General features: G+C 41.3%; 1 protein-coding gene across 3 annotated transcripts; it reads left to right on the top strand.

The window, feature by feature from the left end:
• Positions 1-83: 83 nt before the first annotated feature.
• Positions 84-27,426, top strand: LOC122980392 (paxillin-like). Of its 3 annotated transcripts, XM_044348341.1 has the most exons (14): positions 84-301; positions 14,773-14,954; positions 15,140-15,225; positions 15,500-15,633; positions 15,839-16,034; positions 16,185-16,320; positions 17,080-18,570; positions 19,556-19,825; positions 20,014-20,409; positions 22,091-22,249; positions 23,082-23,255; positions 24,104-24,185; positions 24,312-24,460; positions 24,566-27,426. In XM_044348341.1, the coding sequence occupies exons 1-14, from the start codon at positions 289-291 to the stop codon at positions 24,830-24,832; spliced, it is 3,735 nt and encodes a 1,244-aa protein (XP_044204276.1). In that variant the 5' UTR covers positions 84-288; the 3' UTR covers positions 24,833-27,426. The 3 variants fall into 3 exon arrangements, with proteins under 3 accessions (XP_044204276.1, XP_044204275.1, XP_044204277.1); XM_044348340.1 differs by lacking the exon at positions 84-301 and having other exon boundaries at positions 14,742-14,954; XM_044348342.1 differs by lacking the exons at positions 84-301; positions 17,080-18,570; positions 19,556-19,825; positions 20,014-20,409 and having other exon boundaries at positions 14,742-14,954.
• The last annotated feature ends 501 nt before the right edge of the window (positions 27,427-27,927 follow it).

The raw sequence follows: 27,927 nt of genomic DNA, 5'->3' as shown, positions 1-27,927 counted from the left end.
ACTAGATGTCGCCGGTCCCTGTGTGTTGGGGGCCGGTGGGCAGGCAGGGGGCTGGATTGTGGACTGCTGGAGACTCCAGGGGGGCAGCTGGTTATGTGTGTGTGTGTTTGCGAGTGTGTCTGAGGCTCGCCGAGCAGGAGGGGAACTTGAGAACTTCACCGCATTCAGCCAGGAGATCCGTGATCGGAGATTTAGTGATCGGGCGCTGAATCGGCGGCTACAGTCCAGCTGTGATCGACAGAGGAGGACCCGGTGCGGCTCTCGGCATTGGAACGATTTCCGGCCAACATGGATGATTTAGGTAAGTTCGCTCGCCTTGAACGCAACATTAAAACAGCGCGCGTGTGTGATTGTGTGCCGTTGTAGCGCAAACACGTAGGCTACATTTCACCGAATAAAGGTGTGTGTGTTTTTTTCAGTAGCTCGATAGCTACAGTTGTTAGTTTGGGTCAGCAATGTTAAATGTGTCCAGGTAGGTTAAGTTCAGCTGAGCGCAGCGCGAGCTTACATGCCTAGAAAGGCCCCGCGTGCTGACATAAGGAAGCGTTACAATCAGGCTCATTGCGATATTTATTAGCCAGTATTTGAAACGTTAAAACGTGTTTGCGTGAACACGGTGCTCCGGCCAGCTGCACTGGTAGTGATTTTGGGCGACTTATTCCTCTTTTAGTTCCTCCACATCACTCAACCAGGCATGATATGGGCTACCGCAACTTTTCCATGCTCAATACTAGCAGATACATATAAATTGAACCATGGGTCACCTGACATTTGATGAGACCTATTGAGCCCCTCCTACTTGACTGTCAGGATTACATAACTGCCCCTAACACAGGTGAGATGGCAACAGTGGCTCCAGTGATGAAAACAATCATTACTGAAAGAGAAAGAAAGAGAGAGGGCGGCTGTTTTTCGGTTTGATCATCAGATCCCCTGTAGTCATTTAAAGCAGATCATTTCCAGCCTTTGTCTCAGCTGATGCTCACACATGCAGTAGCAGATTGATGCAGAGGAGCTGGTCTGTCGTCCTGCCTGTAAGGATGAGGTTAATGCGGTGAATTATGGCACACTTAGTGACAGCAGAAAATGTAATGCCTAAAGGGCAGGTTGTGGTGACAGGGAGGATGTGTAGACTAGAGCTCAGCACAGTTTTTGTTGTTGTTGTTGTTGCTGCAAACAATATCCTGGTTCTCCTCTGTGACAGTTCTTTGCTATTATTTTAGTAATTTAAAATTCCTGCCTTAAGCCATACACCACATGATAACAAGCCTCTCTCTTTTGGCTTGAGTTGAACTGTGCAGTGGTTGTAATGAGACTGCTGCAAACCTTGTAGGATCTTTCACAAGTTTATTTTTTTTTTTTAAAAAAGTAGAATAATTTAAATAACCAACTACGCAGGCCCCCTGTCAGTGATGTAAAAGTGTGTGCTGTAATGAAACACAGAGGGAAATCTCAGATGCAGCTCGCACAGCATTGACAGGATTTGAGGTTTCTATGTTTGTATTAATTTACAAGCATTGACTGTAAAGTTTGTGTTCTGTGTAGTTTTTACCCCGGTAACTGTTAGGTTAAGTTTAGCAGGACATCCGTAAAGTGCATTTAAGGAGTCAGGTTCATTGGATGCTAAAATAACACCAGAATGCATTCGGAAAGTCAAAGATGATAAATGTCTCGTAAAAGCTATCCAAAAACCACCCTCTGTGAGCTGCAGGTGGATACAACTCCCATTCATTCCCATTCCAGACAGGGCAAGGCTATACAGAGCGTCCTTGCTTCATTTATAGAAACTACAGCAGAGCAGCTCATTACAAGCAATCTCAGTATAGTGTTTTCTTCAATTTTGACCATCCTGTCCCACTGCAGAACATCTGGATGTATCTGATCTGGGCCATAACCCAGTTCTGTGAGTGACATCTCAGTGGTGCGGGTGAGACTATGGGTCATTCTATATCCAGTCAATATTTATGGATACCCTCTCAGCTTACGTGAGTGAAGGGCTTTCCTTAAAGTAGTTGCTTAAAAAAGAGCGTCACACAACCCAGTGTAATTACTATGTCACAGGGTTGTAAATTCTGTCATCATTTTAGCAGAGACCTATAAACATATGGCACACAAACTTAGAGAAATGTAGGCTACAGACCAGTGGTGTATGCACGTTATGGTCTTGGGATGGTAATCACAGAGGGAAATGTGCACAGCCCCTAGCATCTTTTCCTCCATCAGTTAATGAAAATTGAAAATATTGAAGTCCGGCTCTGCTTTGAAGTTGTTAAATGCAGTCAGAGATCTGAGAGGAAGAAGCAACTTAAGCAGACTTGACGGGAGGCGGTGAAGGTATTCATCCACCTCCAGGACAACAAATCCTACATATATTTTTAGCAGAGAAGAGCCCCTTTTCTCAAGAGCTGAGCCAGCAGCAACTTGAAACCTTCTACTAACCAACTGACATCTTTCTTTCCCTCTCTTTCACTTTGTTCCCTTTCCCTCATTTTTATTGTTTGATTTTCATACAACCTTCACTATCCCCACATTTGCCCCCAACCCCCTTGACATGAAATGAGCGACACCGGCAGGTCTGCTTTCTCCTAACAGCGTCTTCCCCTCCAGTTGAAAAGCTGTGATTTGCATGTGTACACACTCGTCTGTTATATCTGCACGCTTCCTCCAGCACCAAGCCGTGGGAGCAGACTAGTGCTGCTCGCAGGCAGGACGTCAGGGTGGATCAGGCCCACATGCAGGGATTGGGCCTGAGCCAAAATTTATCCTCCTTAAACACTGCACTGCCCCACCCTCTCTCTTCCCACTCCCCATCATTCCTGTGGTGAACCACATAGGAAGCTGCAGGCTGCAATCTATTGACAGTTTAGAGCTTGGCTGAGTTTGTAGGAGAGCAGATTAGCCTTTTGGAAGGTTTGGATCAAGGCACATTGTGATGCTTGATGGCTGGAAATTATCGGGTTTTTACTCCATAGTCAGTGTTGGATATAGTCATCTGAATTACTATACAAAAAAGCTCTCTTTTTTGAGTATGACAGACAGATTTATGTCACTGATGTCTCTTTTTATTTGTGCAGTCTTTGCAGTTAAGATGCTGTGGCATGTTCCGAGGCAAACTTTCACTGACCTCCCCTCCTCAGCTATCAGCGCTGCCAAGCGTTGCTCCTTGCTTCACTGCTCTGGGCCTGCACCAACAAGACATGAATGTCAAATAGCCTCCCAAGTTAACTTCCTTTCACTGACTTTGATCAGCAGTACCTTTCAGAATTTCCTTTTAGGTCTGCATATACAGTAACTGCTCTCTTTTTCTCTCACTGATTTGTCCCACTGTCACTTTAGTTGCATCATTTGAAGTGAAATGACTCCCCAGAGCCCTGTCAGCGCAGCAGCTGCAGCGTTGGAAATGTCACTCATGGAGTGGGCGAAGTACTTCTTTACTAACTCCAAATGAGATCTGATGTAGCCTAGATACTCAACTGAGTCTAAATTTAGGTTGGTTCATTGTTTTTACACCGATAGAAAAGTCAGACAGCATACATGTGGGCATTTGTCATATCCTCTACATACTATATTAGACTGTGACACACATGTCATTCATGCCTGAGTGGTAGGTTGTCACTTTATCAGGGAGGGATGTAGTTTCTATAATAACCTAATCGTCTCTTTCCCTATTGGCAGAAAAACCTTGTCACTCACTGTTGTATTCAACAATAGTTGACCTTCATATTCCCATCGGCTTTATGACGCAGTAATGCATCAGTAACACTACAGTGCCTACATTGTAATAACTGATGAATTACCTCAAGATTTCAGGAATCTGTTTGCAGTGAGTGACTATGCAAACACATAAACCATGTTTTAAAATCGACATTATGCTCTATAGGGGAAGTCATTAACAGGACTTTCAGTTTCATTAATTTTAATGAAAACAATTGCCATTTTTCCTTTAATCTTTAAAGGGGCAATCTGACAATTTTACATATTCAAGTCAAGCCAGCCTGGAAGACTTGTGTTTACCAGGCAGTGAGAGTCTAACAAAAGATGTTACTGAGTTGCATTACAGTAAGTGTAGGATCCTGCGTTTTTGGAGCTTGACCCATTCTAAGCACTAAAAGTAATTATTTCTTAGCCTCTGCTGCTACTTTATGGAAGTACAATACTAAATCACTGGAATACATTTATAAATCTGAAGTCAGTCTGTACTTGGAAGTTCCCATTATTAAAAATCCCCCTCCAGATAACTTCCTCTTTACTTGAACTCAGAAACCTGGCAGGTTGTGGTTTTTGCGAATTACATCTCCAGTGACGCTCTGCTTAACGCAACAAGGGGCAAGCCTACACTAGATGATAAGTCTCTTGTGCGTGACACATGCACATAAATCACACACAGAATCAATGTAGCATCCGAAGGCTTGAGAGAATCCCTTGTAACATCCTCCAGGGTTTGTCCATCTGTTCGATTTTAAAATGAAAATAATGCTGCCGGGCTTTGAAACATATGGTGTACGCACACATACACAGACACACAAAACACTCATACGCGCTCCTGATCACAGACTGCTGGTGTGGACAGACAGCTCTGAAAGGGAAGCTGACTAAGCAGCGACAGCTCTACACTCAGCCAACCGTCATGTCATCTCTCACGGGCCCAGCACAGCATAACAACAGCCTGCAGGGTCGATACCCAGACAGCTACTGTAGGTTTTTAGAACCAGGGTTCATGTGGAAATAAGCCTTCAAACAAAAAAAACATACGTCTCATATGGATTCAAGCTAAATCTGGTCTGTTTAGGCTATAGACTAGCAGCATATTATATTGTATAGTTACTGTGTATGCAGTCATTTTCCTGTGTCCTGCTATAAGTCAGTTGAGCTCAGTGAGTCCTTTTCTGAGTAGTGGCTCATAATTCGACTAAACACATACTTCATGGCAGGAAGTGCCCTTACTGACCTCTCCGTTGTAGTGGCAATCATGAGGATTCTGTGCCGACAACAACAGAATAGCCTCCTGCAGGTCACAGACACAATGTTAGTCATACTAACGTGTGGACATGCCTTATCCTGTCCTATTTTTGTTGACTTCCTTAATGTGATGTCTTAGGAGAAGGAACTGGTTTGCTTTTTGCCTCATTAAATCCTAAAATTCCTTTTTTCCCCCCCTCTCACGCTGTTTCCCACTTTGTCTCCAGGCAACCAGAGCAGTTCATTAAATTCATACTATATTTATGTTAATGTAGCCTTTACACTATATGCTTACAGTATAATCACGCCTAAAGCTGTTATCAGCCTTCAGCCTTCCGCCATCCTGTTGTGCTCTGATGAATCGAGTTCCCGGCTGAATATGTAGGATTCTCATCCCCACACTCTGTTCAACAGTGACTGACAGCTCGGTTGATGTGATGCCGCTGATCCTCTAATGCGAGCTATATCGGGAAAACAAGCGGGTGTAACAGTTTTGCGTAACAGTGAATGATGCCACAGTAATTGCAAACTTTTATTGGTAGCACTAACAGGAATCAAGCACAGTATTCACAGTGTTTCAAAAGGAAACTGCTGTTAGTAGAATGATAGTGGTCCTTTGCTCCAGTGTAAGAAATGCTTATTCATCATATCTTACAGTGTTAGATGGCCTTTTGAATACACATGGGTGGTTCTGTTGTGTTTCCTCTAATTGGCTCTTAAATGTTATTTTACTAAGAGGTTGTATGGTTGACGTGAATGCGGCTTTAGATAACATTTATTTTGCTATTTTATTAGGAAATGGGTTTATGCTCAGCAGGTTTCCTCTGGCCTTGGCACAGGTTTAAATAGTCACTAACACACTGCTGGTACTGGCCTATTTGGGATATAAAGCTACCACAATGAAGGCCTTTGATGAATCGGGAAGGTTGGGGGGTGGAGGACGAGTGAGTGTGCACATGTGAGCGAAAGTGAGCATGTGTGTGTATGTGTGTGTATGTGTGTGTGTGTGTGTGTGTGTGTGTTTCTGATTGCCTGTGCTTCAGTTGGATTTACAGTCAGCATCTGGCTTGTTAAAGGGGATCATTCAGGAAGCTCAATCTAGACCCCACTCGGGTTAATGACAGCATCAGTGACACTGTGTCAGGATTACTCCTCCACAGGTTTATAGGGGTGTAGGCTTAACAAGAGTTTACACACATATACACACACACATACATATGTGGGTTTGGGCGCACAGATAGAGCTGATTGTTTTCCAGTGGAATGATTTGGCCTGCTTTGCAGACCTCACTAACTCTCCTCTCCATCCTCTTCCCTCTGTCCCTGTCCTGCCGGAGGGGGACAAAGAGCAGCTTGTTTCTGGTGCTGTGACCTACTTCAACCCAGGAAAGACACAGAACCAGACAGAACTGATTATAGATGAGGAAAAAGATGTCCATCCATCCATCTATCCTGCTATCTATTTTTGGCTACTTATGCGTGTCTGGGTTATTGATGGTAGCAAGCTAAGTGAAGTGGCTCAAAAATCAAGTATCATTCTTGACCTTATAAATAGTATTTAGACTAAAAAAAAACTGAACTCAAAGTCCATTTATTAGCTTTTTTCAAGAGCTTTCAACCACATTTCATCCTCTTAATAAATGGATGGAGTATGCGTAATTGAAAGCTCTGGAAGTGGACCTTGAGTCGAAGATATCCTCCAGACATGTATTAAGATGTATAAAAATGCTCTGCTTGGAACAATAAAGTGTGTCTGATGTATTTTTTCCACAAAAAAGTATGATTATCACATTAAAATCTTTAAAATGGTGTCTACTCCTTTTGGCATCTACTTTAGAATAAACTACTTCTAGTACTACTTTAGAATAAACATATTTTAATGTATATTTTTAAAAGTTTCACATTTTATCGCAGAGAAAGAAGGATAGAATCGTCTAAAAGTCAATGTTGATGTCGATTTGCAATATTTGTATTGATGTAAAATTTTAAAAGTCTGTGTAAATCACCAACAGAATGGATGTCATGTTCAAACAGTACCCCAATTTTGTTGGTGCACGTTTCATCCTCTAGTGTGGCCTAAAAATACAGCTTCTTTCTGTGGGCGTAGTGGTATCACCACAGGACAAAGGCTGGGAATTTCCTGTCTGGCAATAGAGCTGAAGAAGCTGTGGATGAATGGTGAAATGTCTTTAGTTTCACAACAATAGTTGAGTGGATAGTTTCACTCCCACTTGCCATTGTAAAATCTTGATGAATGACTTCACTCTGCGCAGATATTCAGAAAAACTGCTCTTTTCCTTTGTGCTCTGTGTAGAACGTCAAAAGCAAAATAAAGATGCACATTTTTGTTAAAGTCTGCAATTCAACAAAACCCTTCAAAATGAACATCTCTACAATATTGTTCATACTCTCTCTAACAAATGCTGTACTGCTAAAACAAACATGCTTTCACCAATGTCTAGTGCACAAAAATAACCACACAGGCAATATGTAAACCACGGTGCTCACAAACTACATTTTGTGTTCCTCTCTAAGCCTTCCACTGAGGGGGGAGAGAAAGGTGGGGTAGGTGAGAGATAGCAAGAGTAGATTGTGTTTTATCTTTTTAACTTGTATTATTTTAGTTTCTTGTCTCACATTTTTCCTTCAATTTACACCCTTTATTCATGTGTAGAGGTTGATGCATTATTCAGTTATTTTACTCTTCCCTCCAATTAAGCTAAGTTAGGTAATTCTTTAGTGTCCCTTGTGGGCAATTGGTTTGCAGCAAGGATTAGAAAACAATACAAGCCATATCAGAACACCAAAAGCAGTTAAAACATTTATCATAAAAGATAGTATAAAAACATTAAGCAAGATTATTAGAAATGACTTACAAAGAGACATGAGAGCAAGTGAAAAGTGCATGTTAATAACTGAAACTGCCTCAGAATGACAATGATGATGACAAAACAAAAATAATCAATTCTTCATAGTGATGATAGATATGATTTGTAGTGAGTATGTTTTGCTTCAGAGCTGTACAAAGTAATAAAGAAATTTTATTGCCAGGCGTGCCTAATATGGATTTCCCTCTCACTTTTGTAGTAGATTTAAGAGGGTGCAAGACGTAATAGGACATCAAAATACTAATAAATTAAACAAAATCCCACACTATCCTGTTTTAGGCATCGTTGCTGTAACAGTACAAAAGAGAAGCAGCATGGCTTGAGTTAAGTTGTCAGGAAAGATTAACTGCAGACAACAATTATTCACCCACATGAGTCAGGGCGTTTACTTGCTACCCTGCTCTTAATTTCTCTCTTTATGGTAATCTTTGATTTCAGATCCTTATTGCAGTTGACTATTAGTTAGAGGAAGGGTAGTTGAACCCTCCCTTTCACACCTACAACACAACAGCTTTTTTGAACATATGTATGAGGATAAAAAACCTACTCATGAGCAGACTAATAGGGTGTTACTTTCGGGTTGAAAATGAACAAGCAATGCGGTTTCAAATTCATGACTATATCTGTGGTCAACTGTCAACTTGTGGCTGAACCCTTGTCATAAGTTTGAAAAGCATTGGGTGAATGCAATTTGTTTTAGTTTTGAGAATGTACCAAAACTGTTGAAAAACATTGGTAGTTCTATATTCAAAGTTCAAAAATATACCTACCAAGCTCACTAATTATCACATAATCCACACACAAACAGAAATGTAAAAATGACTAATGGTGGAGAGGTTGTAGGCCTGTTTCTTAACTTTAGAGAAAGCCATTCAAGCCAGCTGTTTCCCCCTGCTTCCAGTGTTTGTACTACCTTAGCATGAAGGCTCCTGGCTCTAGCTCCATATTTAACGTCACATATTGTCTTATCTACACACATACAGGAGTGTGTAATTTTCCACAATTTGAAAATTCCCATATGACCACGTCCACAGTATCACTAGCAGTGTCTTCCAACACTGGCTCTGTTTCGCAGGGGATTCAGTTGGTTTGCATCACTTAGCATCTTGATTAGCGGACTTTTTCTGGGCCTGAGTGTTGACTATAGTTATGGATTGCATGTGTCGTAATTGTATTGAATAGTTTAGAGTGGAGCGTAAGCTGCTGGGTAAGCAGTCATGTTATATGACTTTATTGCAAGTGTGGGCTGTGGTGCCATTTTCATTTAATACCCCATAGCAGCATTTCATTGATTTTAAGCATAAGGAAACTGGAACCAGGCTTTTCTTTACACTATGGCTATGAGGCAGTACAGTGAATGTAATCTAATACATAGCATCAGCTGGTTGGGTGGTCTGTACTGTTTCTTTGACCGGCATTACCATCCATCATCTACTGTATGTCTTGACTCCCACAGGTCAGGGTCGGGCAGGAAGGTATTTATAGTGGGCCTGAATGCCTCAGTCTGTCTCTGGTATGTGTAGGCAGCCTTAACTAAAGAGGCACCTGTGTACAGTGTTGTTGTACTGTTGCACCTGTGTGTGTTTGTGTGTTTCTAGTGTGATTTAATTTTGTGCTCGGGTGTCCGCCGAAGCGCTCCAAATGAACACAGGCACAGGCCATCTGCTGTCTAACACCAGCCCAGAGGGGAGGAAAGCGTAAGTGTGCACCCATCTTGTCCTGATTTTTTTTCATCTGGTGCAAGCAAAGAGGGGGATTCATCATCTCTGTGATGGTCTGTCAGATTGTGTCGCTCTGAAAGGCCATCTCTCTCACAACAGAACATGAGGCTGTCACTTTATGTTGACGTACACTCACGTTTGAAGCAACCGACTTGTAACCGAGGGTTGGTGCTCACAATAGAGATTGTTTTTACATGTTCATTTTTTGAAATATTACGTTCAGACTCTCCCTTTTAATGAGAACAGATTATACACACAATGTATTTGTCTAATTGCTGACATTTTTTTGTTTTATTTCATCTGTCCTATCTTGCTTTTAGCCCTTTCTTTTCTGCCTTATCACACTATCTTGCTCAGTTGGTGCGCAACTCCTATTTCTCTCTGTCTCTCATATATGGGAGACGAGCTGTGGCATGTTAGGAATTCATATCAGCCAGTGTGCACCTTGCAAACACATCAGATACAGAGGGGAAAAAATACGGGAAGGGGAAGGAGGTGTAGAAAGTAGGACACAGGAAAACATAGGTGAACTTGCAGCACAGAGACAATCTTGCAGGTTTACAGCTGATATTTATCCAGTCTTGTTGGTTTCACTTTGGTGTCAGCTTTGTAAATGCCTTGGCATTTATGAGCTTGGCAAGCCTGTACTGTCTATCAACCTTGAGAAGAAAAAGCCAGAGGCATGCTCGGCTCTCACACACAACTCGACATCACCCCCTGCAGGTTGTTAAAGGCTGGTATCTTGTTACGTTGCATTTGATAAGGGCTTATTTCCTGTAATGAATCACTATCAGCAACAAAGTCTCTGGAGCTACAATGATAATGTTACACGGTGTGGATGTGTTGAGTAGTAGACAGCATTGATTCACTCTATGCAGTCGTCAGCACTGATAGGGGCTCAAGCTGTGTGTGCAGTGTCAAGTAGGCAGGATGTCCTGTCAGGGATAATGAAGGCTTGTGCCTGTTGAAGTCCAGGACTTATATTGATTAAACCTCATAGAATAAGAATTGTGCTTTAGGATTCTTTTGTCTAATTAGATCACACTCATATTTGACGTTGATTTTGACTGTAATCAACATCAAATATGTGCTTGTCCAACATCTGTCCTGCCCTGCACTGTTTACATATTTGACTCCTCAAATGGTTAAATGGTTTCGTTTACATTCCCTCATTTTCCTGCATCCCCCTCCCTTCATTTCCATTTTCCTCTCTTTTTCAACCCTTCTCCTACCACCCCAATCTCCCCAGTCCCCTTTTTATCTCCCTCTCTCTTCCTCTTTCTATCTCTCTCTTTCCTGTAATGAACCCTTATGCCGAGCAGCGTTGGTGTAATTAAAATGCACACCATTCATCTGGGAGGAAGGGAGTCTCCTTAATCTGCGTCAACCCACATTTTAGCCTCTGAGGATTTGCCTGCTGCGCCACGCATACACGCTCCCTGGTTGCACTCACTATCTCACCGCCATTTATCATTGTTTCAGCCCAGATGTGCCCTACTGTGTCACACATAGTGGTGTGTGGACATGGAAGCTTACAGAATGCTGTTGTTTTTCTGTCCTCATAAAGTGTGTTGGCTGCAATTGAAGAGGGCTGACTGTGTTTAATTGATGTAGGTGGTTTGTTAGATCTACATGTAGTCTATTTTAGGTGGTGAGTATTAGATCCTTCACCCTCTCATAACCTCCAGCTTCTCGGGAACTCAGGTCTCTAAGGGATTTACATAGCTTTGTTCTTAAAACACATCCAACAGAAATTATATCCCTTGTGGAATTAATTGAGGGGAGTGCTCTGACATGTTTTTAACTAATAAAATACTAAAATATGCTCGACTCTCCAAAAGTTCTTGCCTCTCCTTACAAAGCATACAGATGAGTCTCTCATGAGTTCCTCATTTTACTGTAGTTCCATTTTTGGTCACTGGGGAACTCGACTGTGCTTTGCTGTAGAGTCTGTGTGTCATGGTATGTCCTCTTGGCAGAGTAGGCTGACACACCTCTGTGTGTTTGTGTAGTTTGCAGATGAGCCAGAGCATGCCTAACACAGTGTTCAGTGAACACAGGCAATCATGAAACTGTTAGGTCTTCTTATTTAGCTTTCTATTGTCTATATCCTTTTAATTAGGAGTGTGCTCAAACCACTTTGAGGGAAATGAGCTGTGATTTCAGTTAACTTGCTTTCATTTTGATGCAAGACCTCTTAAAATTTACATTAAAATCAGTGCCTAAGAGAATATGTATTTCATCTAGCCTGAGGGTTTGTGTTTGAGCAGTAACTGTATTTTGGAACAGCAAATTCTTTTTAACCAGGGTTAAAACCAGTTCAGCTAGAGAGCTAAGTTGATTAACAACTCTTGTGTAAACCATCTGGACTAACATCTGGTGAATGAGGGCTCCACCAGCTGCAGTAAAACTTTGTTCTGACATCAGCAACAGATATGTGCCCAGATATGTTTGCAATTTATTTATGCAGTATTTCTGAGAAGTATCTGATGAAATCTAAATTATGTTCTGGCCTGTTTTCATTTTATCTTAGATGAATGTCTTGATCTCATCTTTTTTTAGTGTGTATTTCTTAATGTGTAAATTTGTAAATCATAACTAAGAATAAGCTGATGGATGTTCTGCGTAGGCTGTACGCCTGTATCGCCATTTTAAAATGATAAAAAACAATCAGCAGCTTCGTGGGAAATGTTGCAAAGAAGAAGTGGTAACCTCTAGGTTTCAAATCCAGTAAAACCTCAGAGTATATATTGATCATCATGTTGACTTCCCCTTCTACTGTACTAGAAGTTGCACTTAGAGACTGCACTATTGAGTGCACCTGTCTATATACTGATCTTGCTGTTGGCTTGAAACATCTATGGATGTTAAATTTTACACCATACTTGGTAAAGGCTATCAGTAATGATGCTTGTGTTGTTTTTGCCTTCTTACTTCTTTGGGTGTATTAACTTGCTACTACCAAGTAAGAGATGAGGATGCACACACACACACACACACACACACACACACACACACACACACACACACACACAGAGTGCTGGCTGCAGTAGTGTAAACAGTGGGCTGTGCTGTATCCATAATGAACCTCTGAGGAATGTCTCTGGGCTTCTGTGTCCAGAAAGGAGTCTCTCTGCTGTGAAACCCAGTCAACTGGCATGTTAGCCATGCTAATGGTCCAAGTGGATCAGGTATGAATCTGGCTCTGCCTCTGCTGTGTCTCCTCTCTGTCTGGGAAACATTGCAGTCCACATAACCACTGTACTGATGATACTATGGTTTACTAAGCATTCATTTTCAGGTTAAAAAGTCCCTGATAGAACCTTGTTGTACACAGAATCTTGACATTATAAAAGAGATCATGTTTTAATAATCTGATTCTTGCTGTATTTAAAGACTAAATTTAATGTAACATTGCCTCTCAGTCAAGGTCAAGATAATTGATACTTCAATAAATTTTATTACTGAAAAGATGTGGTAACTATGAGTGTGAGTCATGAGTAACTGAGGCACAGTTTGTGCTACCAGTGTGAAGGAGGGGCTGATTATACCTCTATATACCTTTGTCATACCACTCCCTTAGTTGGGCATGCCACTATTGATAAGAGCTCTGCTTGCTCTCAGCTTTCCTTATTTCACAACAGCGTGTATTCCATGATCTGCTGTAACGTGCATAGTCTGCCAAAGTTGGACAGCTCCTGAGTCAGAGACTGTTTCCAGCGGGTCGTCATTTGCGTGAGTTGTATCTCTTACTTCAGCTTTCAGGCAGCTAGGTTGGAATTGGCATAGCTGGGGGGTGAACCTAAGCTGCTGCCATTCATTTTAACCCCTCCTTCTCCTCTTTACCCTGACCCTCTCCTCTGCTCTCATTTGCACCCAACTCAGCCCCCTCCTCCTCCTCTCTTGTTCTCCTGTACTGATGGTAGAGTTAAGAAAGGCAGTTCCTGCCTGGCAGACAGTCTGTTTGGGTTGTCCTCTTCCTCTTCTTCTTTCTCTGTGTTCTTCTCCACTTCCCTGGGTGTAACTTTTTTGTCGTTTTCTAAGGTATGTCTCATCTCCATTTTTCTTTACCGGTAGTTTTGTCTTTCTGCTCCAGTGCTTTATTTTAGGATGGAGCCTTGATGTAGTTGTAATTGCTGTTTGGTACACCTTAGCAAAATTGGCAACACTGCAGTAGAAGCAGAATTGCTCATCGAATCAGGTGCAGTTTGAATATTTATAGCTTTATATCATAGCTTTCAACTATAAGGAATAATACTTAATTTCTACAATGATAGCTGTATATTTGCTGTTCTCACTATGGTTTATTGGCTTTGGTCTTGAATGGAACTCCATAGCCTATGATGTGTTGGTGTAGTGGTAAATTATGCATTTATGTACAAACAGCAGTTATGTACAAAGAGTTTATTCATATAAGACATCTCTTATTAGGGCAAGATTGTTATTAAATTTGGGCTTTTATTTTTTAGGACTTGTGAAATTCTGCAAGAGAAACTAAACACTGGTGTGGTGAGTGAGCGCGCTAAAATAAGCCCAAGTATTCAGTAATACAGTCTGTGCACTTCATTAAATCCCCTATAATGTTATGTCTCTCTCTACCTGCTGGTTAAGACTGCTAAATTAGTAGTTGTTTTCAAGGCCCTTATTCTGCTCAAAATACCAAGTAGCCCCTTCACGCAGAAATAGCAGCTTCTGGTGTGTAGATCGTAAATATCAGCATATATACCTGGTTATATATATATATACAGGTATATATATCATATATATATATATATATACCTGTATACCTGGTTGACTCTTGGGTTAAAGCACATGTCTAGACTCTAGGAAGTCAAGGGTCAATGAGTAACCAAAGGAGTGGCTATGACAGTCTGCATGATTCAAGTTTTACAACTCCAATCCCCAATGATGTCACTGCACATTGTTTTTGATGATTGCGAAAGAAGCTGTAATTATTTGGTCTTGTGTATATGGATGATGTTATCATGGTTTAACATCTTGGGACCCTTTTGGAAATAAGTGTTTTCACTTTAACATATTATCCCTTGGATTCTTGTTTTTGTGTCTGTAATCCATAAATAAATCATATCATCATCATGGTTGACGTATTGTTTTCATTTCACTGTATAAATTGTCATATTTTCCAACCCTGTCTGAATGTCTTCAGGCCTGTGATGATAAAATCTTCATTTTGTGTTTCCATAGATGCTTTGTTGGCGGACCTTGAGTCCACAACGTCCCACATTTCAAAGCGCCCACTGTTTCTGTCTGACGAGAACGCCTATTCCCTCCCTGTTGGGGGTCAGACCCAGCAAGACATCTGCTCTCCACCCCAAGTCCCACCCACTCCCTCAGAGCAAACCCTGAACGGACTTGACGAAACAGAGGTAAATGCACCTGTACATGTACTGTTTATGCCCTTAACAAGATATTAAGTTCAACATGAATTCCTGACTGTAAAAAAAACACTTTCATTTGCTGATGAATACAAGTCTGTATACATTAGTTGCTCCATTTAGGAATGGTCCTCTGCATACTTCATAGTAATTAAAACTTCATTTCCTCTCCTCAGTCCTTCAACTCAGCTCAGAGAAGCCCCTGGTCTAGAGATAGCAGCAGTCCGACCCAACCCATTGGTGAGGAGGACCACGTATACAGGTAGGACTTGAGGCTATATTAGTTGGATAAACAGTATATTAGCAGTCTCACAATAACTTAAACCTAAAAGTGAGTAGAATGTTCTGGGAGTATAAATTAACATACTTATTTTAGACATCAATGTCTAAAATGAGCTGCACTGACTGTTCAAATGATACCAGTATCAAAATATATCAACATTTTCAGTCTATAACATTTGCATTATTTGGCCCTTTGTTAATGATAGATATTAGTGCTGAATTAGTTCTGAATTTTGTCTCTCTATTGTGTACAGCTTCCCCAATAAGCAGAAAAGTAGTGACTCATCAGCCATGACCTTATCCTTGGGCAGCAACCTGTCAGAACTGGACCGCCTGCTGTTGGAGCTCAACGCTGTCCAGCAAAGCACCCCTGCTTTTGCCACAGAAGGTTCTCACATAGATTACTTTGCAATTTTTGAAATGTTCACTTACATTTATTTGATGAAACTCAGATGGCACCACCTGATTTGGATGTCTCTGTTTCTGTGGTGTTGCACAGAAATGTCTCTTCCCTCCACTGTATTTTGTTGTCTTGAAGTTTGCATGATGATAAACTATGTTGATATCATATTCATATTTTTTTTCTGCAATAGAAGAGGCAGCTCCACCGCTGCCTGCCAGCAGCGTAATCCACCATATCCAGGAGAATGGAGTCTCTACTGCAGGAAAGGCAGCTCCACCTGTATTGGAGAAGCCCAAACGCAGCATGGCAGCTCGAGGAATAGAGGATGTACGACCAAGTGTAGAGAGCCTTCTAGATGAGCTGGAAAGTTCTGTGCCCACGCCCATGTAAGTGACAACTTTTTACAAAAGTATGTGGATGTTAAAATAAGTGCTTGCATATGTTAAGGTAACATAAAGCACTGTTTTACTGTAGATGTTTTTATATTTCTATTTTAATGTGAAAACAGTAATTTTAGTTTATCTTTTCTTCTTTAGTCCCACACCTTTGGTGGTGTCCGACGAACAGGAGGAAACACCAGCACAGCAGCAAGCCAGAATGTCTGCATCCTCTGCCACACGAGAGCTAGATGAGCTAATGGCCTCCCTGTCTGACTTCAAAGTTCAAAGCAATGTAAGTATGTTTTATGAGTGGGTAGAGATTGCACACTTTATGTGTACAATCATGTTTTTACATACTCATGTGTAAAAACGCAGTGGATTATATTATTTTTTATTCAGTTTCTCTTCCTTATTTGTGGTTTTTACCATGTTACTATATATACTGTAGATAGCTGTTGTTGGCAGTGTTTCACAGAAATGGAGAAATACTAGATTTCCTTGAAAGGAAGCTTCAACAGAAGCTTGCACAGAATTCACTCAGTGAACTTTTGCAACTGTCATATAGTGGCTGGGGCTTTTATTTAGTTCAACTGAAGAAATTCAGAACATACTTCAATATTTTTTCGCACCAAACCGAAAAACTAATTTATAACATCTATAGTAGTTTTTATTATGCTTTGAATGTATGACTGTGCAATTGCAAATGCAGCAAAATCAACATATGTACCTCCCATTGAAGCCCATTTACACATAGCAATAAATGTTATCTTCGTGAACATTACAATTTTTGTTGAGACTGTGGTAAAGAGTGGACTGTACTGTATCCATAATGACTCAATGGAATGGGCATTCTAGTAATTTTTGAGATTTGAAGATTTTTAACTAATTTTTTTGTAGTATTTTAGAAGCAGATACTTTTGAGATAAGACACCTGAGTGAACTGAGACACTTCATTCTCAACGTGTTTCTCCTGGTCTCTTCTCTTTTCTCTATCATTGTGTGTCTTGTGTTTGTATGTACATTGCAATCATTACATCATTGCACCTGACAGTCTGGCTCTCAGTTGTCTGTGAATCAGGAGGCTGTAGAACCCTCATTGGTTGCTGGTACACCGGTTGTCCAAACACTAACTGCCCCATCTATAAGTCCTCATATTGGTTCAGTGGATAATGTTCTACCCTCTAGTGACACTACACCTTCCTGTACCCCTCTACCATTGGAACTCCATATAGATGAAGATGGTTGTTCAGCCACTACATCTTTGACTGGTTCTACTGTAGTGATTGCATCGTCCAAGAGCATTCAGTACTCCCAGATCCAACAGAAAGATGATGCTGACAGTGTTACTTCTGAGATCTCACATGTAGAGACCCTCAGTATCTCTAATACCCTAATGCAACCTAGTCAAACTGAAGTCAACAGCTCTACGCATGTGTCAGTCACTAAAGTCTCTACCAATGAAGCCTCAAGTCCATTTGGAAAGAGCTCAAGTCCAGTTACTATTGGCAATAGCTCTAGTCCAGACTCCACTGCCAGGAGTTTTAGTCCGGCGGTCATTTCCAAGAGCCCTAGTCCTGTCACTGTGTCTAAAAACCTCAGTCCCATTCTTAGAGCTAAAAGTCCCACTTCACCTGACATTAAATGCTCCAGCCCAGTCCCTAAAAGTTGCAGTCCAGTACCCATAAGTCATAGTCCAGAAGCAGCTGCAGAGAATGAATGTCAGATGACGGCGCCAACCACTACAGAAACGGTGCCAAAGACAGCTAGTCCAGTAACAGTTCAGAGGCTTTCAAGTCCAGTTTCAGATAGTGCAAGTGCTGTGACAGTCCCTAATACCTCTAGTCCATTGACCATCCCAAACAATGCTAGTCCAGAAACAGTTCCCAAGAGTGCTAGTCCAGTGTCAATTCCAAGACTTTCAAGTCCAGTTCCAAAGATCACAAGTCCTGTGACAGTCCCCAATATCTCTAGTTCAACAACTGAACCCAATAGTTTTAGTCCAGAAACAGTCCAAAAGAATGCGTACCCAGTAATACTTCCAAGGCTTTGTAGTCCAGTAACAGTTCCAAAGAATGAAACTGCAGCACCTAAGAGTCCTGCTTTAGTCATTAAAAAAACGTATACTGCTCCAGATAGCAGTAGTCCCAGAGCTTCGCCAGTTTCACTTGCTGCTGTGCCATCAAATAGCCAGTCTTCCCCTCTTACAGAAAAGCAGGGAGATGAAGCACTGGATTTATCATGGCCATGTCGGGAGCCTTTATTAGATGATACCTTAGACAAACTCTTAGCCCCTGACTCCACCCAACCTGATGAGAACCAGCCACCTGCATCCTTTATGTCTGGAGATGAAGATAGACCTTGGGAGGAGGAAGATGGAATTTACCCTGATCTCAGCCGAGAGGGAACCCTGACACCCATGACTGAATCCAGCTGGATAGATGAGTGTTTCACCCCCTCCACCTGCCCCGGGACACCAGATGCAATGCTGGAACTGCCCACACAGCAGCCGTCTGCTGTTGAACGGCTATCTGCTTCTGGCCAAGTACGAGGCTCAACTTGACTCTCCCAAAATAAGCTGCTGGTGTTGAAGCTGGAGAGGCTTTAGGACCCCATGTGGTCTTTCTATTATTTGGTTGACCATGTGGCCTAAAATATTAATTATCTCTGACAGTAATGGCAGAATGACTTTGTCACATGATCGTTCAAGCAGAACGCATCTCTAGTTCCTAAAACAAGCTTATTTTGGGAGAGCAGCTCCTGCAAACACTCTAGGAGCTGTGCAGAAGTACAAAACACAGTGTTTTGATGAGGAGAAATTCATCTGTCTGTGTGGTGTGATGCATGTAGTGTCATTGCTTAGCAATTGCAGAATGACTTGAGGGAGAAGTCTCCCTGTAGAGGCTTCTTGTTGCTGACGTTGAAAGCTTGGCTGAAAGGATGTCTATGCACGCCCCTACTTGCTTCAGTCGACATTGGTGTGTTAGTCACAGGGCCTGGCCTGTCATGTTTATGCAACCAACGAATGATGCAAACAGTGTGTTTTAAATCACTGACTGTGTCAATACAAAACAATTGACAAGAAGATTCCACAGTAGGGCAGATATTTTTCTATTTCTTTTTGGCAAATGCATATATGCATTAATAAACAACATTTAAAAAACATGTAAGAACTATACTTCTTTGATCCTTGGCCTTGTTTGGCACGTGCAGACTTATGTGCAAGCATTTTGTGATGGACTATGTTGTCTTGACTTCAGTTATCCAGCATGCCTTTCCACAGACATCAGAGTAGTAGTAGTAGAGAATGATTTTGAATAAAAGGCTGTACTTAGCTTCTGCAAGCAAATTTAATTGGATACATGCGTGCCTGACAAAAAAAATTTGAGAATTTTGACAGAAGAATAATCTAGAGCGTTCTTGAGTGTTTTTCCTGCGCTGGGCCTGTCCTGTGTGTGTAACTCAACATGGACTTTCTGGTGAATGGTGCAACCTCAGCTTCCTACACCTCCTTATCATCTACTCTCCAGCTCAAGTCGGTTATCCGCCGCACCAAAGAGACTTCCAATGTGCATCCGATGTACAGGGAGGGACTATTGCGACGTAAAATGGGACCTGTCATTGTGAATAAGAGCAACTCTCAAGACCGACTCATTGAGGAGCTGCAGGGGAAACTGGGAATTGGGCGAGTGGAGCGCCGGCGTAAACAACAGCCAGATGATTGGCTGACAGAAGGAGTCATCGTGATGTCCAACCCACAGCGAGCACGGGAAGAAAGGGCTCTGCCATCTGTGGATAAGGTTTTGCTTATGTTTTTTTGGCCTATGGTCAAGGAACTAACTGGCAAATTTTAAACATATATCACATTGCCATAGAATACTGTTTCTTTTACTGTTTGCCTTTCTTCTTTCTTACCCCTTTATTTGTACCTTACCTTACTTGTTTGCTCTCCTCTCTTGGCTGTTTCCTTTTTCCTTCTTTCCCTCAGATCATCATCCCTCCTGAATCACCTGCCCCACAGAGAAAAGTCCTCCCCCCTCCGCAATCTCCCCCAGCACCCAAAAAGCTACCCCCAGTCAAGCAGACTCCTCCACCACTACCTCCTCCCCCTCCAACCCCTCCTCCTCCTCGAGAACCCACCCCTCCACCTCCCAAGGAGCCTACTCCTCCCCCTCCCAAGGAGCCTACTCCTCCCCCTCCCAAGGAGCCTACTCCTCCCCCGAGGGAGCCTACACCTCCCCCCAGGGAGCCCACACCTCCCCCTCTCCAGCCCCCACCATCACCTAGCCCCCCTCCCAAGCCCGTCACGCCACCTCCTCCTCCCAAGGAGTTTGTATCAGTGGGTTGTCAGACCGAGTACGACCCCATCTTCCCACCACTGCAGGCACGGTTCACCTTTTCTCACCTCTCCCTCTCCTTCTCTCTGACTTCTCTTTCCACTTTCTATCATCCACTTTCTTTCACACTTGGAATGATTTAACTCTTTTCTCTGGTTTGTAGAGTTACTTTGAGTTGTTTTACTTGAGCATGCTTGTGGGTCAGTTGTGCCTCTGTATCTATGTGACCTACAGAATTTGTCTGGTCACTGGGTCTTTTTTTGGCATCTGGTCTTCATGCCAGCTTGGAAACAGGTAGCCTCTTTAAAGCTTTGTCTGAAATCCAGTCAGTCCAGGTTATGAGTGGTGCTGACATTCAGGCTAGAGACACTGAGCCCATTTTCTAATTCTGACATCTGATGGCGCCAAGAGATGTGTGTTCAGAGTGGAGTGGAGAGTTTAAGAGCTTAGAGGCGGGTTGAGTGTATCCCCCTATGTTCCCGTTACACTAACTGTCCAGTCATGCGCAGGAATGGTAGGCTCGCAGTGCAACTGAAACCTAATCTGCCACATGACAGCACTGTTACCACCACACTTATAGCATCTCTCACAGGACTTCCGTCAACAGGTCCCACTAGGTTAAGGACCAGCATGTCCATGTTGAAGGCCATGTACCATCACCTCTTTCAGAGTCCACAGTGTCTTCAATGAGGTAGTTTTGGTGAAGACTTGAGGAGTACTAGATTGACATAAGTAGTGTTTTGTATGTCAAAGGCCCAGTAAGAAGCCTGGCTATTTTTATTTGGTCAAAGGTAAGGTGGGTCATTTTGTGTTTGCGTGTGTTAAAAGGGTGCGTCAGTGTGTGTGTTTGTGTGTGTGTGTGTGTATGTTTGTGTGTGTGTGTGAGGGAGACTACATGGACCAGAGATGCTATTTTCTCTCTCAGTGGAATGTAAGAGCTCCAATAACCACACCATCTGAGAAGGTCTGTTACGTTACAGTAGTTGCATTACTAATCCAGACAAACATTCACACACACATTATAATCATATGATAACCAAAGAGACATCAACATGGATCAGGGTTTCATCAGAACATATTTTGTCATGGTTAATTTGTCCATGATTTAGGTGGGTCTTGGTATTCTTTTTCCATTTCAGCTTCAGCTCAATCTTTGTATTCCCCAAAGAGGAGTGATACCATCCTCTACAGTACATTCACCACTGCCTTTAGAGACTTACAGTGGAATGAAAATGAAGATGTCTGCTTCTTGCCCATTAACTCAGTCTAAACCCTATTAAACAATATTCAATTTTATTGCCCTTAAACACAAATGACATTTAGATTCAGTGCTATACAGATTGGTATTCCTATACAATAGCATTTGCACTCATAGCAACCTGCATTTAGTGCAGCATATTACCATTGTGTGACTGTGAAATTGTTCACCTTGTGTACTACCAGACATTCAGGCAGAGAATATTGTACATCACAATTACAAAGACAGCTACGTAAAGGAGATTCAATAGGTTTACACAAGTATGTAATGTGATGAGGTAATTACCAAAATGATGAGAGTGTACTGAATGTGAAACGCAAAAAAATCTTCAATGAACAAAGAGGAACAATGGTCATTACACCCACGCCAACAATGGCATTATTTGGCCATTTGACAAATGGCACTATTTGTCTACCCCTTGTGTATCTGAATGGTATAATGACACCATTTTGGTCTTCCATCTCCATCAGATCCAGTCGCAGGGAAAGACTTCTCCCACTGGTCCACCCAAACCAGCCAACAAGCTGGACAACATGCTGGGAAGCCTGCAATCAGACCTCAACAGACTTGGAGTCCAGACTGTGGCTAAAGGCGTCTGTGGTGCCTGCAAGAAACCCATTGTTGGACAGGTAATGATAATACAGAATCATACACAATCAAACAAGTCAGTTGTGCACATACTAAACATATACCATGTGATACCTATTGCATACACAAGTTTGTGTCTGCACACACAAATTACCAACTGAAACATCATTTAAAATACCCAATAGGCTTATAAAACATCATCATAGCTGCTTTTTTTTGTTGTTAAGAATGTGGTGAAATGAAGATTGCAGTCAAGATTTATTTTCCCAAGTTGGATGAGATGTACAGCGTTGGCTCATGTTCTGCATATCTCGGTGTGGTGCTGATTGCTTGAGGTCAAAGCCGCTTAATCTATCAATAATTCAACCAATAAGTGGCGTAATATAAAACTTGCAGCATACATTCTGTGTTTTATCAGACTTTCACTTCATGAATCCATTTCTGTGAAGGCCACATTTTTGCTTTTGAATTAAGAGTAACCAAGGATAGCTTTTCTCATGTGTGCTACCACTTAACTTGTATGACTATTTCTGACAGCAGGTAGTATACAGGATATTCCCTGCGGGTTTTGCATGCAACTTATCAGAAAGGATGAGACTTAAAAAATATTTTAATTTGAAGAGTCCCAAGTGAGATGGAAGGAAAGCACATCAAGACATCTGTTCGCAAGAAGCACAAAGATTTTGTTTTCTGGGAATTAAAAAACTGTAATTTAAAATTTTCTAAGCTCTGAGTTTTATTGTCTACATCTGCCGCTCTTTGCCTTCTACCGTTTACGTCTTGCATGCAGAGCTCTGTCGATTTTCTCTGCTGAGCAAGGCTTTTCCTTTTGCAGCTCATTTCAATTTAATGCACTGTGTGTCCCCACTCCAGGTGGTGACTGCCATGGGCAGAACGTGGCACCCCGAGCACTTTGTGTGCACCCACTGCCAGGAGGAGATAGGCTCCAGAAACTTCTTTGAGCGTGAGGGGCAGCCCTTCTGCGAGAAAGACTATCACAGTCTGTTCTCACCGAGATGCCACTACTGTAATGGACCCATACTGGATGTTAGTAATGCATACATTAACACAAACACACACACAAACACCAGCATGGATGGGTGGATAATGATATTTATTTATTCATAACTTAATGGATTAAGTCCCTTGCTGGAAAAATCACTACATGGTGGAAATTGCCTCTCTTTCTCAAGTCACCTTTGAACTTCCTTTTGTCATCTACATCTCAAATTATTACTACCTTTGAAAAATATTTTAATTCTGGCCTGTACGTACATATCCACATTTAAATCCTTCTTGATTGTGAATTCCTCAGTTGTGTAATGAGTTTGGTGATACTCAGTAGTATTCAATATTTTTATACCTTGCCATATTGTCATTTTAGTAGCTCATTTTTACCTATACAGACAATGATGTTGCTTGTTGTTGTTATTCTTTAAAAAAAAAAATTCTCCTTAAAAAAATCTTTGACAACATTGCGCCCTCTGGTGGCAAAGCCAAGAACCAACTGTGGGCTTAAAATGTCCAGAGGTTTGTAACAGTGGTTTATAATGAGTAATGCCTGGCCTGCTGCAGAAACTTAACTATTGTGGAGTTTTAAAATCATCTGTCACACAGTATGAGTATGAAGCTCCTAAAAAATGCTATCAGGCCTGGAAAACATGAGCAAACAGTCATAGCATTCCAGCACCTCCCACACTGTCTCTGTGGACTTCGCCTGCCCTCTACTGGCCTATGAATCACTGATGTGTTAGTTTATCCCGTAATGACAGATACACATGCCAGAATGCTGACTTTCCTTTAGAGCAACATGAGAAATCACTTAATCACTTAAGTGTTAATGGATCACACTTTTAGAAGAAATTGATTGATTGATCCCTTCTTTTGTTTTACAGAAAGTAGTGACTGCTTTGGACAAGACTTGGCATCCAGAGCACTTCTTCTGTGCCCAATGTGGAGCCTTTTTTGGACCAGAAGGTAACCAGCGGCTCTTTCATTTGTGTCACATCACCTGGCTTGTGTAGAGTAAGAGCAGAGTTTAATTTTCATTATCAAAAGGAACATGCAGAGAGGGTGAGTGTGTGTTTTTTTGCTGTCCTCTAGGTTTCCATGAGAAGGATGGAAAGGCTTTCTGCAGAAAGGACTACTTTGACATGTTTGCCCCTAAATGTGGGGGTTGTGCCCGTGCCATTCTGGAGAACTACATCTCAGCTCTCAACTCCCTCTGGCACCCTGAATGCTTTGTCTGCAGGGTGAGACACTTTTTGTATCTGTAATGAATTACAATAAAAAGAAATCACTGGATCATTCTGTCAACCTCTCATAATAAATTCTTCCTCTCATCTTTTAATTCCCAGGAGTGCTTCACGCCATTCATAAATGGCAGTTTCTTTGACCACGAGGGCCAGCCGTATTGCGAGTCGCATTACCACGAGCGGCGCGGCTCTCTGTGCTCTGGCTGCCAGAAGGCCATCACTGGCCGCTGCATCACAGCCATGGGCAAGAAGTTTCACCCAGAGCACTTTGTGTGCGCTTTCTGCCTCAAGCAGCTCAACAAGGGCACCTTTAAGGAGCAGAATGACAAGCCCTACTGCCACGGCTGCTTTATTAAACTCTTCAGTTAGACTGTGTGTACAGCCATGCACACATTTAATTACATGTCTAAATGCACGTGTGGATGTGTGTGCACTCACATGATATGTATGAGTCAGTTTGTTTTGAGACAGAGGGCCTCATGTTGTGGTGGATCACATCATGTAGAAGGGTGAAAAATGTCTCTCTGACTATCAATTCTTGACTTGACACTGAAGGGACTTCCCCGGCTGTCCAACCTCTCAGGCTTGGCATTTCACACTTTTGCTAAAGACATTTTAACAGAGCCCAAAGAGATTTTTATTTAGAGTTTTATTCCTGCGCTGCGTGCAGCAAAGAAAAGATGCTAATTTCCCCCTTGTGCGTGTTGATGTATAGGAGCATATGAGGGTAGCGTTTAGACTCCCTTAGGGCCCTGTTTTGTAAATGGTTTTATTCCCCCATTGCAGGGCAACACTTTGCATTATAGGGTGAAATAGTTTTATGCAGGTATGAGTCAGCTGCTTGATTGCATGGACCATGGAGAGTTGACTTACAATAAGCAGTCATGAAATATGTTGAGTGTTGGATAACCAGTGCTTGCCCAGTGAGTGTTGGAATAATCTATGAAAAAGATGTATTTTTCTAGTTTTGGAAACTATTGAGGTGCCATTTAAAATAACCATGAAAACACCCCATATGTACATGCACACACACACACACTGAACTCCTTCTTCTTCACTTCTTTAAAATACTAGTTCAAACTCTCAGCACACTCCAACCGCAGATCTCTTGATGAGACCGTCTTAAGGTGCATTTTACAGTTTAAGATATGAGTTTTTATTTTTCTACTGTCCTATTTTTCCTATGAAAATGAACCCAGATGTTCACATTCATGCTCATGTAACTTCATTTATTCCCAGTGGAACAGTAATCCAACATTTATTTGCCCAGCAGTTCTTAACACAAATGGCTACTAGTAGATTTATATCACAGATTCCTAAAATAATCATATTGAACTTTCTTTTTTCTGTAACAACTTGGAACTTTGTTTTTACTTTACTACTGCAAAGTATGTGTTGTATCATTTACTTCAATAATGTTCAAATAAAGTTAAACTTTTGCAAGTAATGATGACAAAATGTAGGTAAATAAGAATAACATGTACTATGGTCATAAATGTTGAACTTTTGGTGCAGTTTTTTTTTTTGAAGAAAAAAAAAGAATAGAATAAATTCAGAAGAATTCTATTCAGAAGAAATGACATTTCAGTTTAACACTTTTCTCCATAATTTTACTGTTGCTACTGTTGTGAATGTATCACTGTATTAAATATATTAGTAAGGCTGGTTCAAGATTTAAAATTTGGTTGTGTTAACATTAGTAGGGAATTTGGATTAGAAGCATGCTACTCTATTATGTAGAGTTTTATCAGCACTAGCTGCCAGTCGCTGCTACAATCAGAATCTAAATTTATATACCTATATTATGCTCGACTTTGTGACACAACTGTGTTTTGTCACTGTTTTGATGAAAATATATATTTTTGAGCTGTTAGGGCTCACATTGATATGCAAAGAGCTGGCTCTATTGGCATGTAGATTAACAACAGTTTACCCTGTTCTCACTCACTCCTTCACTCACAAACACAGACGTACCAGCTTGGATTCCAGTGTGTCAGACTTCCAAGGACACGCGGCCCTCCATATTTTTATTATGAGTCATGAACTGTGATCCTGCTGTATGAGCTGATATCAGTGCGAGGCTCACTGATGGTAGCTGGACGCACGTGTTAGCTGGTCAGGAATCAGAATACATCACCAAGCCCCCGCCAAGCCTTTAGCTAAATTTATTTAATGACTCAGTACTTTACTTGTAGCTGTTTTATCAGATATATAAGACATTGTGTGATTTTTTTTATTTCTGTTAAGGTCATTATTGCTCGTCATATTGTTTTCGGTTGCTTTTATTTTTGATCACAAGGTGTGCAAGGAATTAATACACATTATCCACATTCAGATTGTTTTTAAACTTTGAGAATTGCTCTTGTGCCAAATGTTTCAATGCAATAAGGTCGTATACACTGTGGAGTTCTCAGTCTTTCCTGTGATTTGAGTCTTTATAGACTGAACTCTGGGAGAGGCTTCATCTACTGTGGTGCATCTTAACTCTGAACAAATTTTACACTGTAGTAGACAAGCCAAGGGGAAATCCTCTGTACTGAGTCATTCAGCAGACAGTATAGTGTACACTTGTAGCTGATTTACAGGAAGTAGCTAGGTGAACATGGGTGTTAGAAAGACTTAACATTTGCACCTTCAGTTAAACTGTATGCTTATGAAAATGAACAGGAATTGAGTTCATTTGACCCCATGTGTATTTATCTTCTTACAGTATATTGCCTTATAGTCTCTGCTTCTGTCAAAGAATTCATGAAAAAAAAAATTAAAGCCTTTTACTGTTAATTAGATCAAGTGAACTTTGCTTTGTAAATGGAGACATTCTTGTAATCTTTTACCATTTGAATTTTCTCATGAGCCAAGAATTTCTCTGGCTCTTTGTGTGGGTGGGGTGTAAGCCTATGTGGGTCCTGATTACTGACTGATTAATAAAACTGCTGCAAATAAAATGTTCTTTATTTCTGGCATTGTGTTGTCTGAGGAGTGATTTTTGTAGTGGTTTCTCTTTTCACACATACTATTAGTATGCAGTGTTTGCATTAATTCAGATAATTTAATCATAAAATAACCATTCAAACACTCAAATTGTTTAATGGTTTAATTTTTAAAATTTAATGTGGGACCGTAATAATAATTTACATGGGTTAATTTAATTTACAAGCATTATAAATGAACAGAAGATATTACTTTTACCTGAGTCTAATGCATAATGATATGCAAGTCCCTAAATAGCAATCTGTCAATGTGCAGAAGTTCAGAAAATGTAAAAAATAAGGTGCACTTCATGTGTATATCAAATGGGAACAGAACATTAAATATACAGAGTTTAATACAGTGTACAGTTCAATACAATGTGATTGGTTTCTTAGGAGACAGTTCAATACACCTGACAAACGCAGGGACAAGCCAGTATGTCTGTGTGGTGAGAGGTTGTGACCTGAAGTCTGTAATTTGTGAGAGTTTGGAGC

Source organism: Thunnus albacares, chromosome 4 (assembly GCF_914725855.1).
Source record: "Thunnus albacares chromosome 4, fThuAlb1.1, whole genome shotgun sequence".
Lineage (NCBI taxonomy): Eukaryota > Metazoa > Chordata > Actinopteri > Scombriformes > Scombridae > Thunnus > Thunnus albacares.
Note: the sequence above shows the minus strand (reverse complement) of the source record. Positions and strands in the feature narration are given on the sequence as shown.

Coding starts and splice junctions, on each gene's coding strand:
- LOC122980392 (XM_044348340.1), top strand. CDS start 14,742: ATGATAAAATCTTCATTTTGTGTTTCCATAGATGCTTTGTTGGCGGAC. Junction 16,035..16,184: donor AGTTCTGTGCCCACGCCCAT/GTAAGTGACAAC, acceptor TTTCTTCTTTAG/TCCCACACCTTTGGTGGTGT. Junction 20,410..22,090: donor CCATCTTCCCACCACTGCAG/GCACGGTTCACC, acceptor CATCTCCATCAG/ATCCAGTCGCAGGGAAAGAC.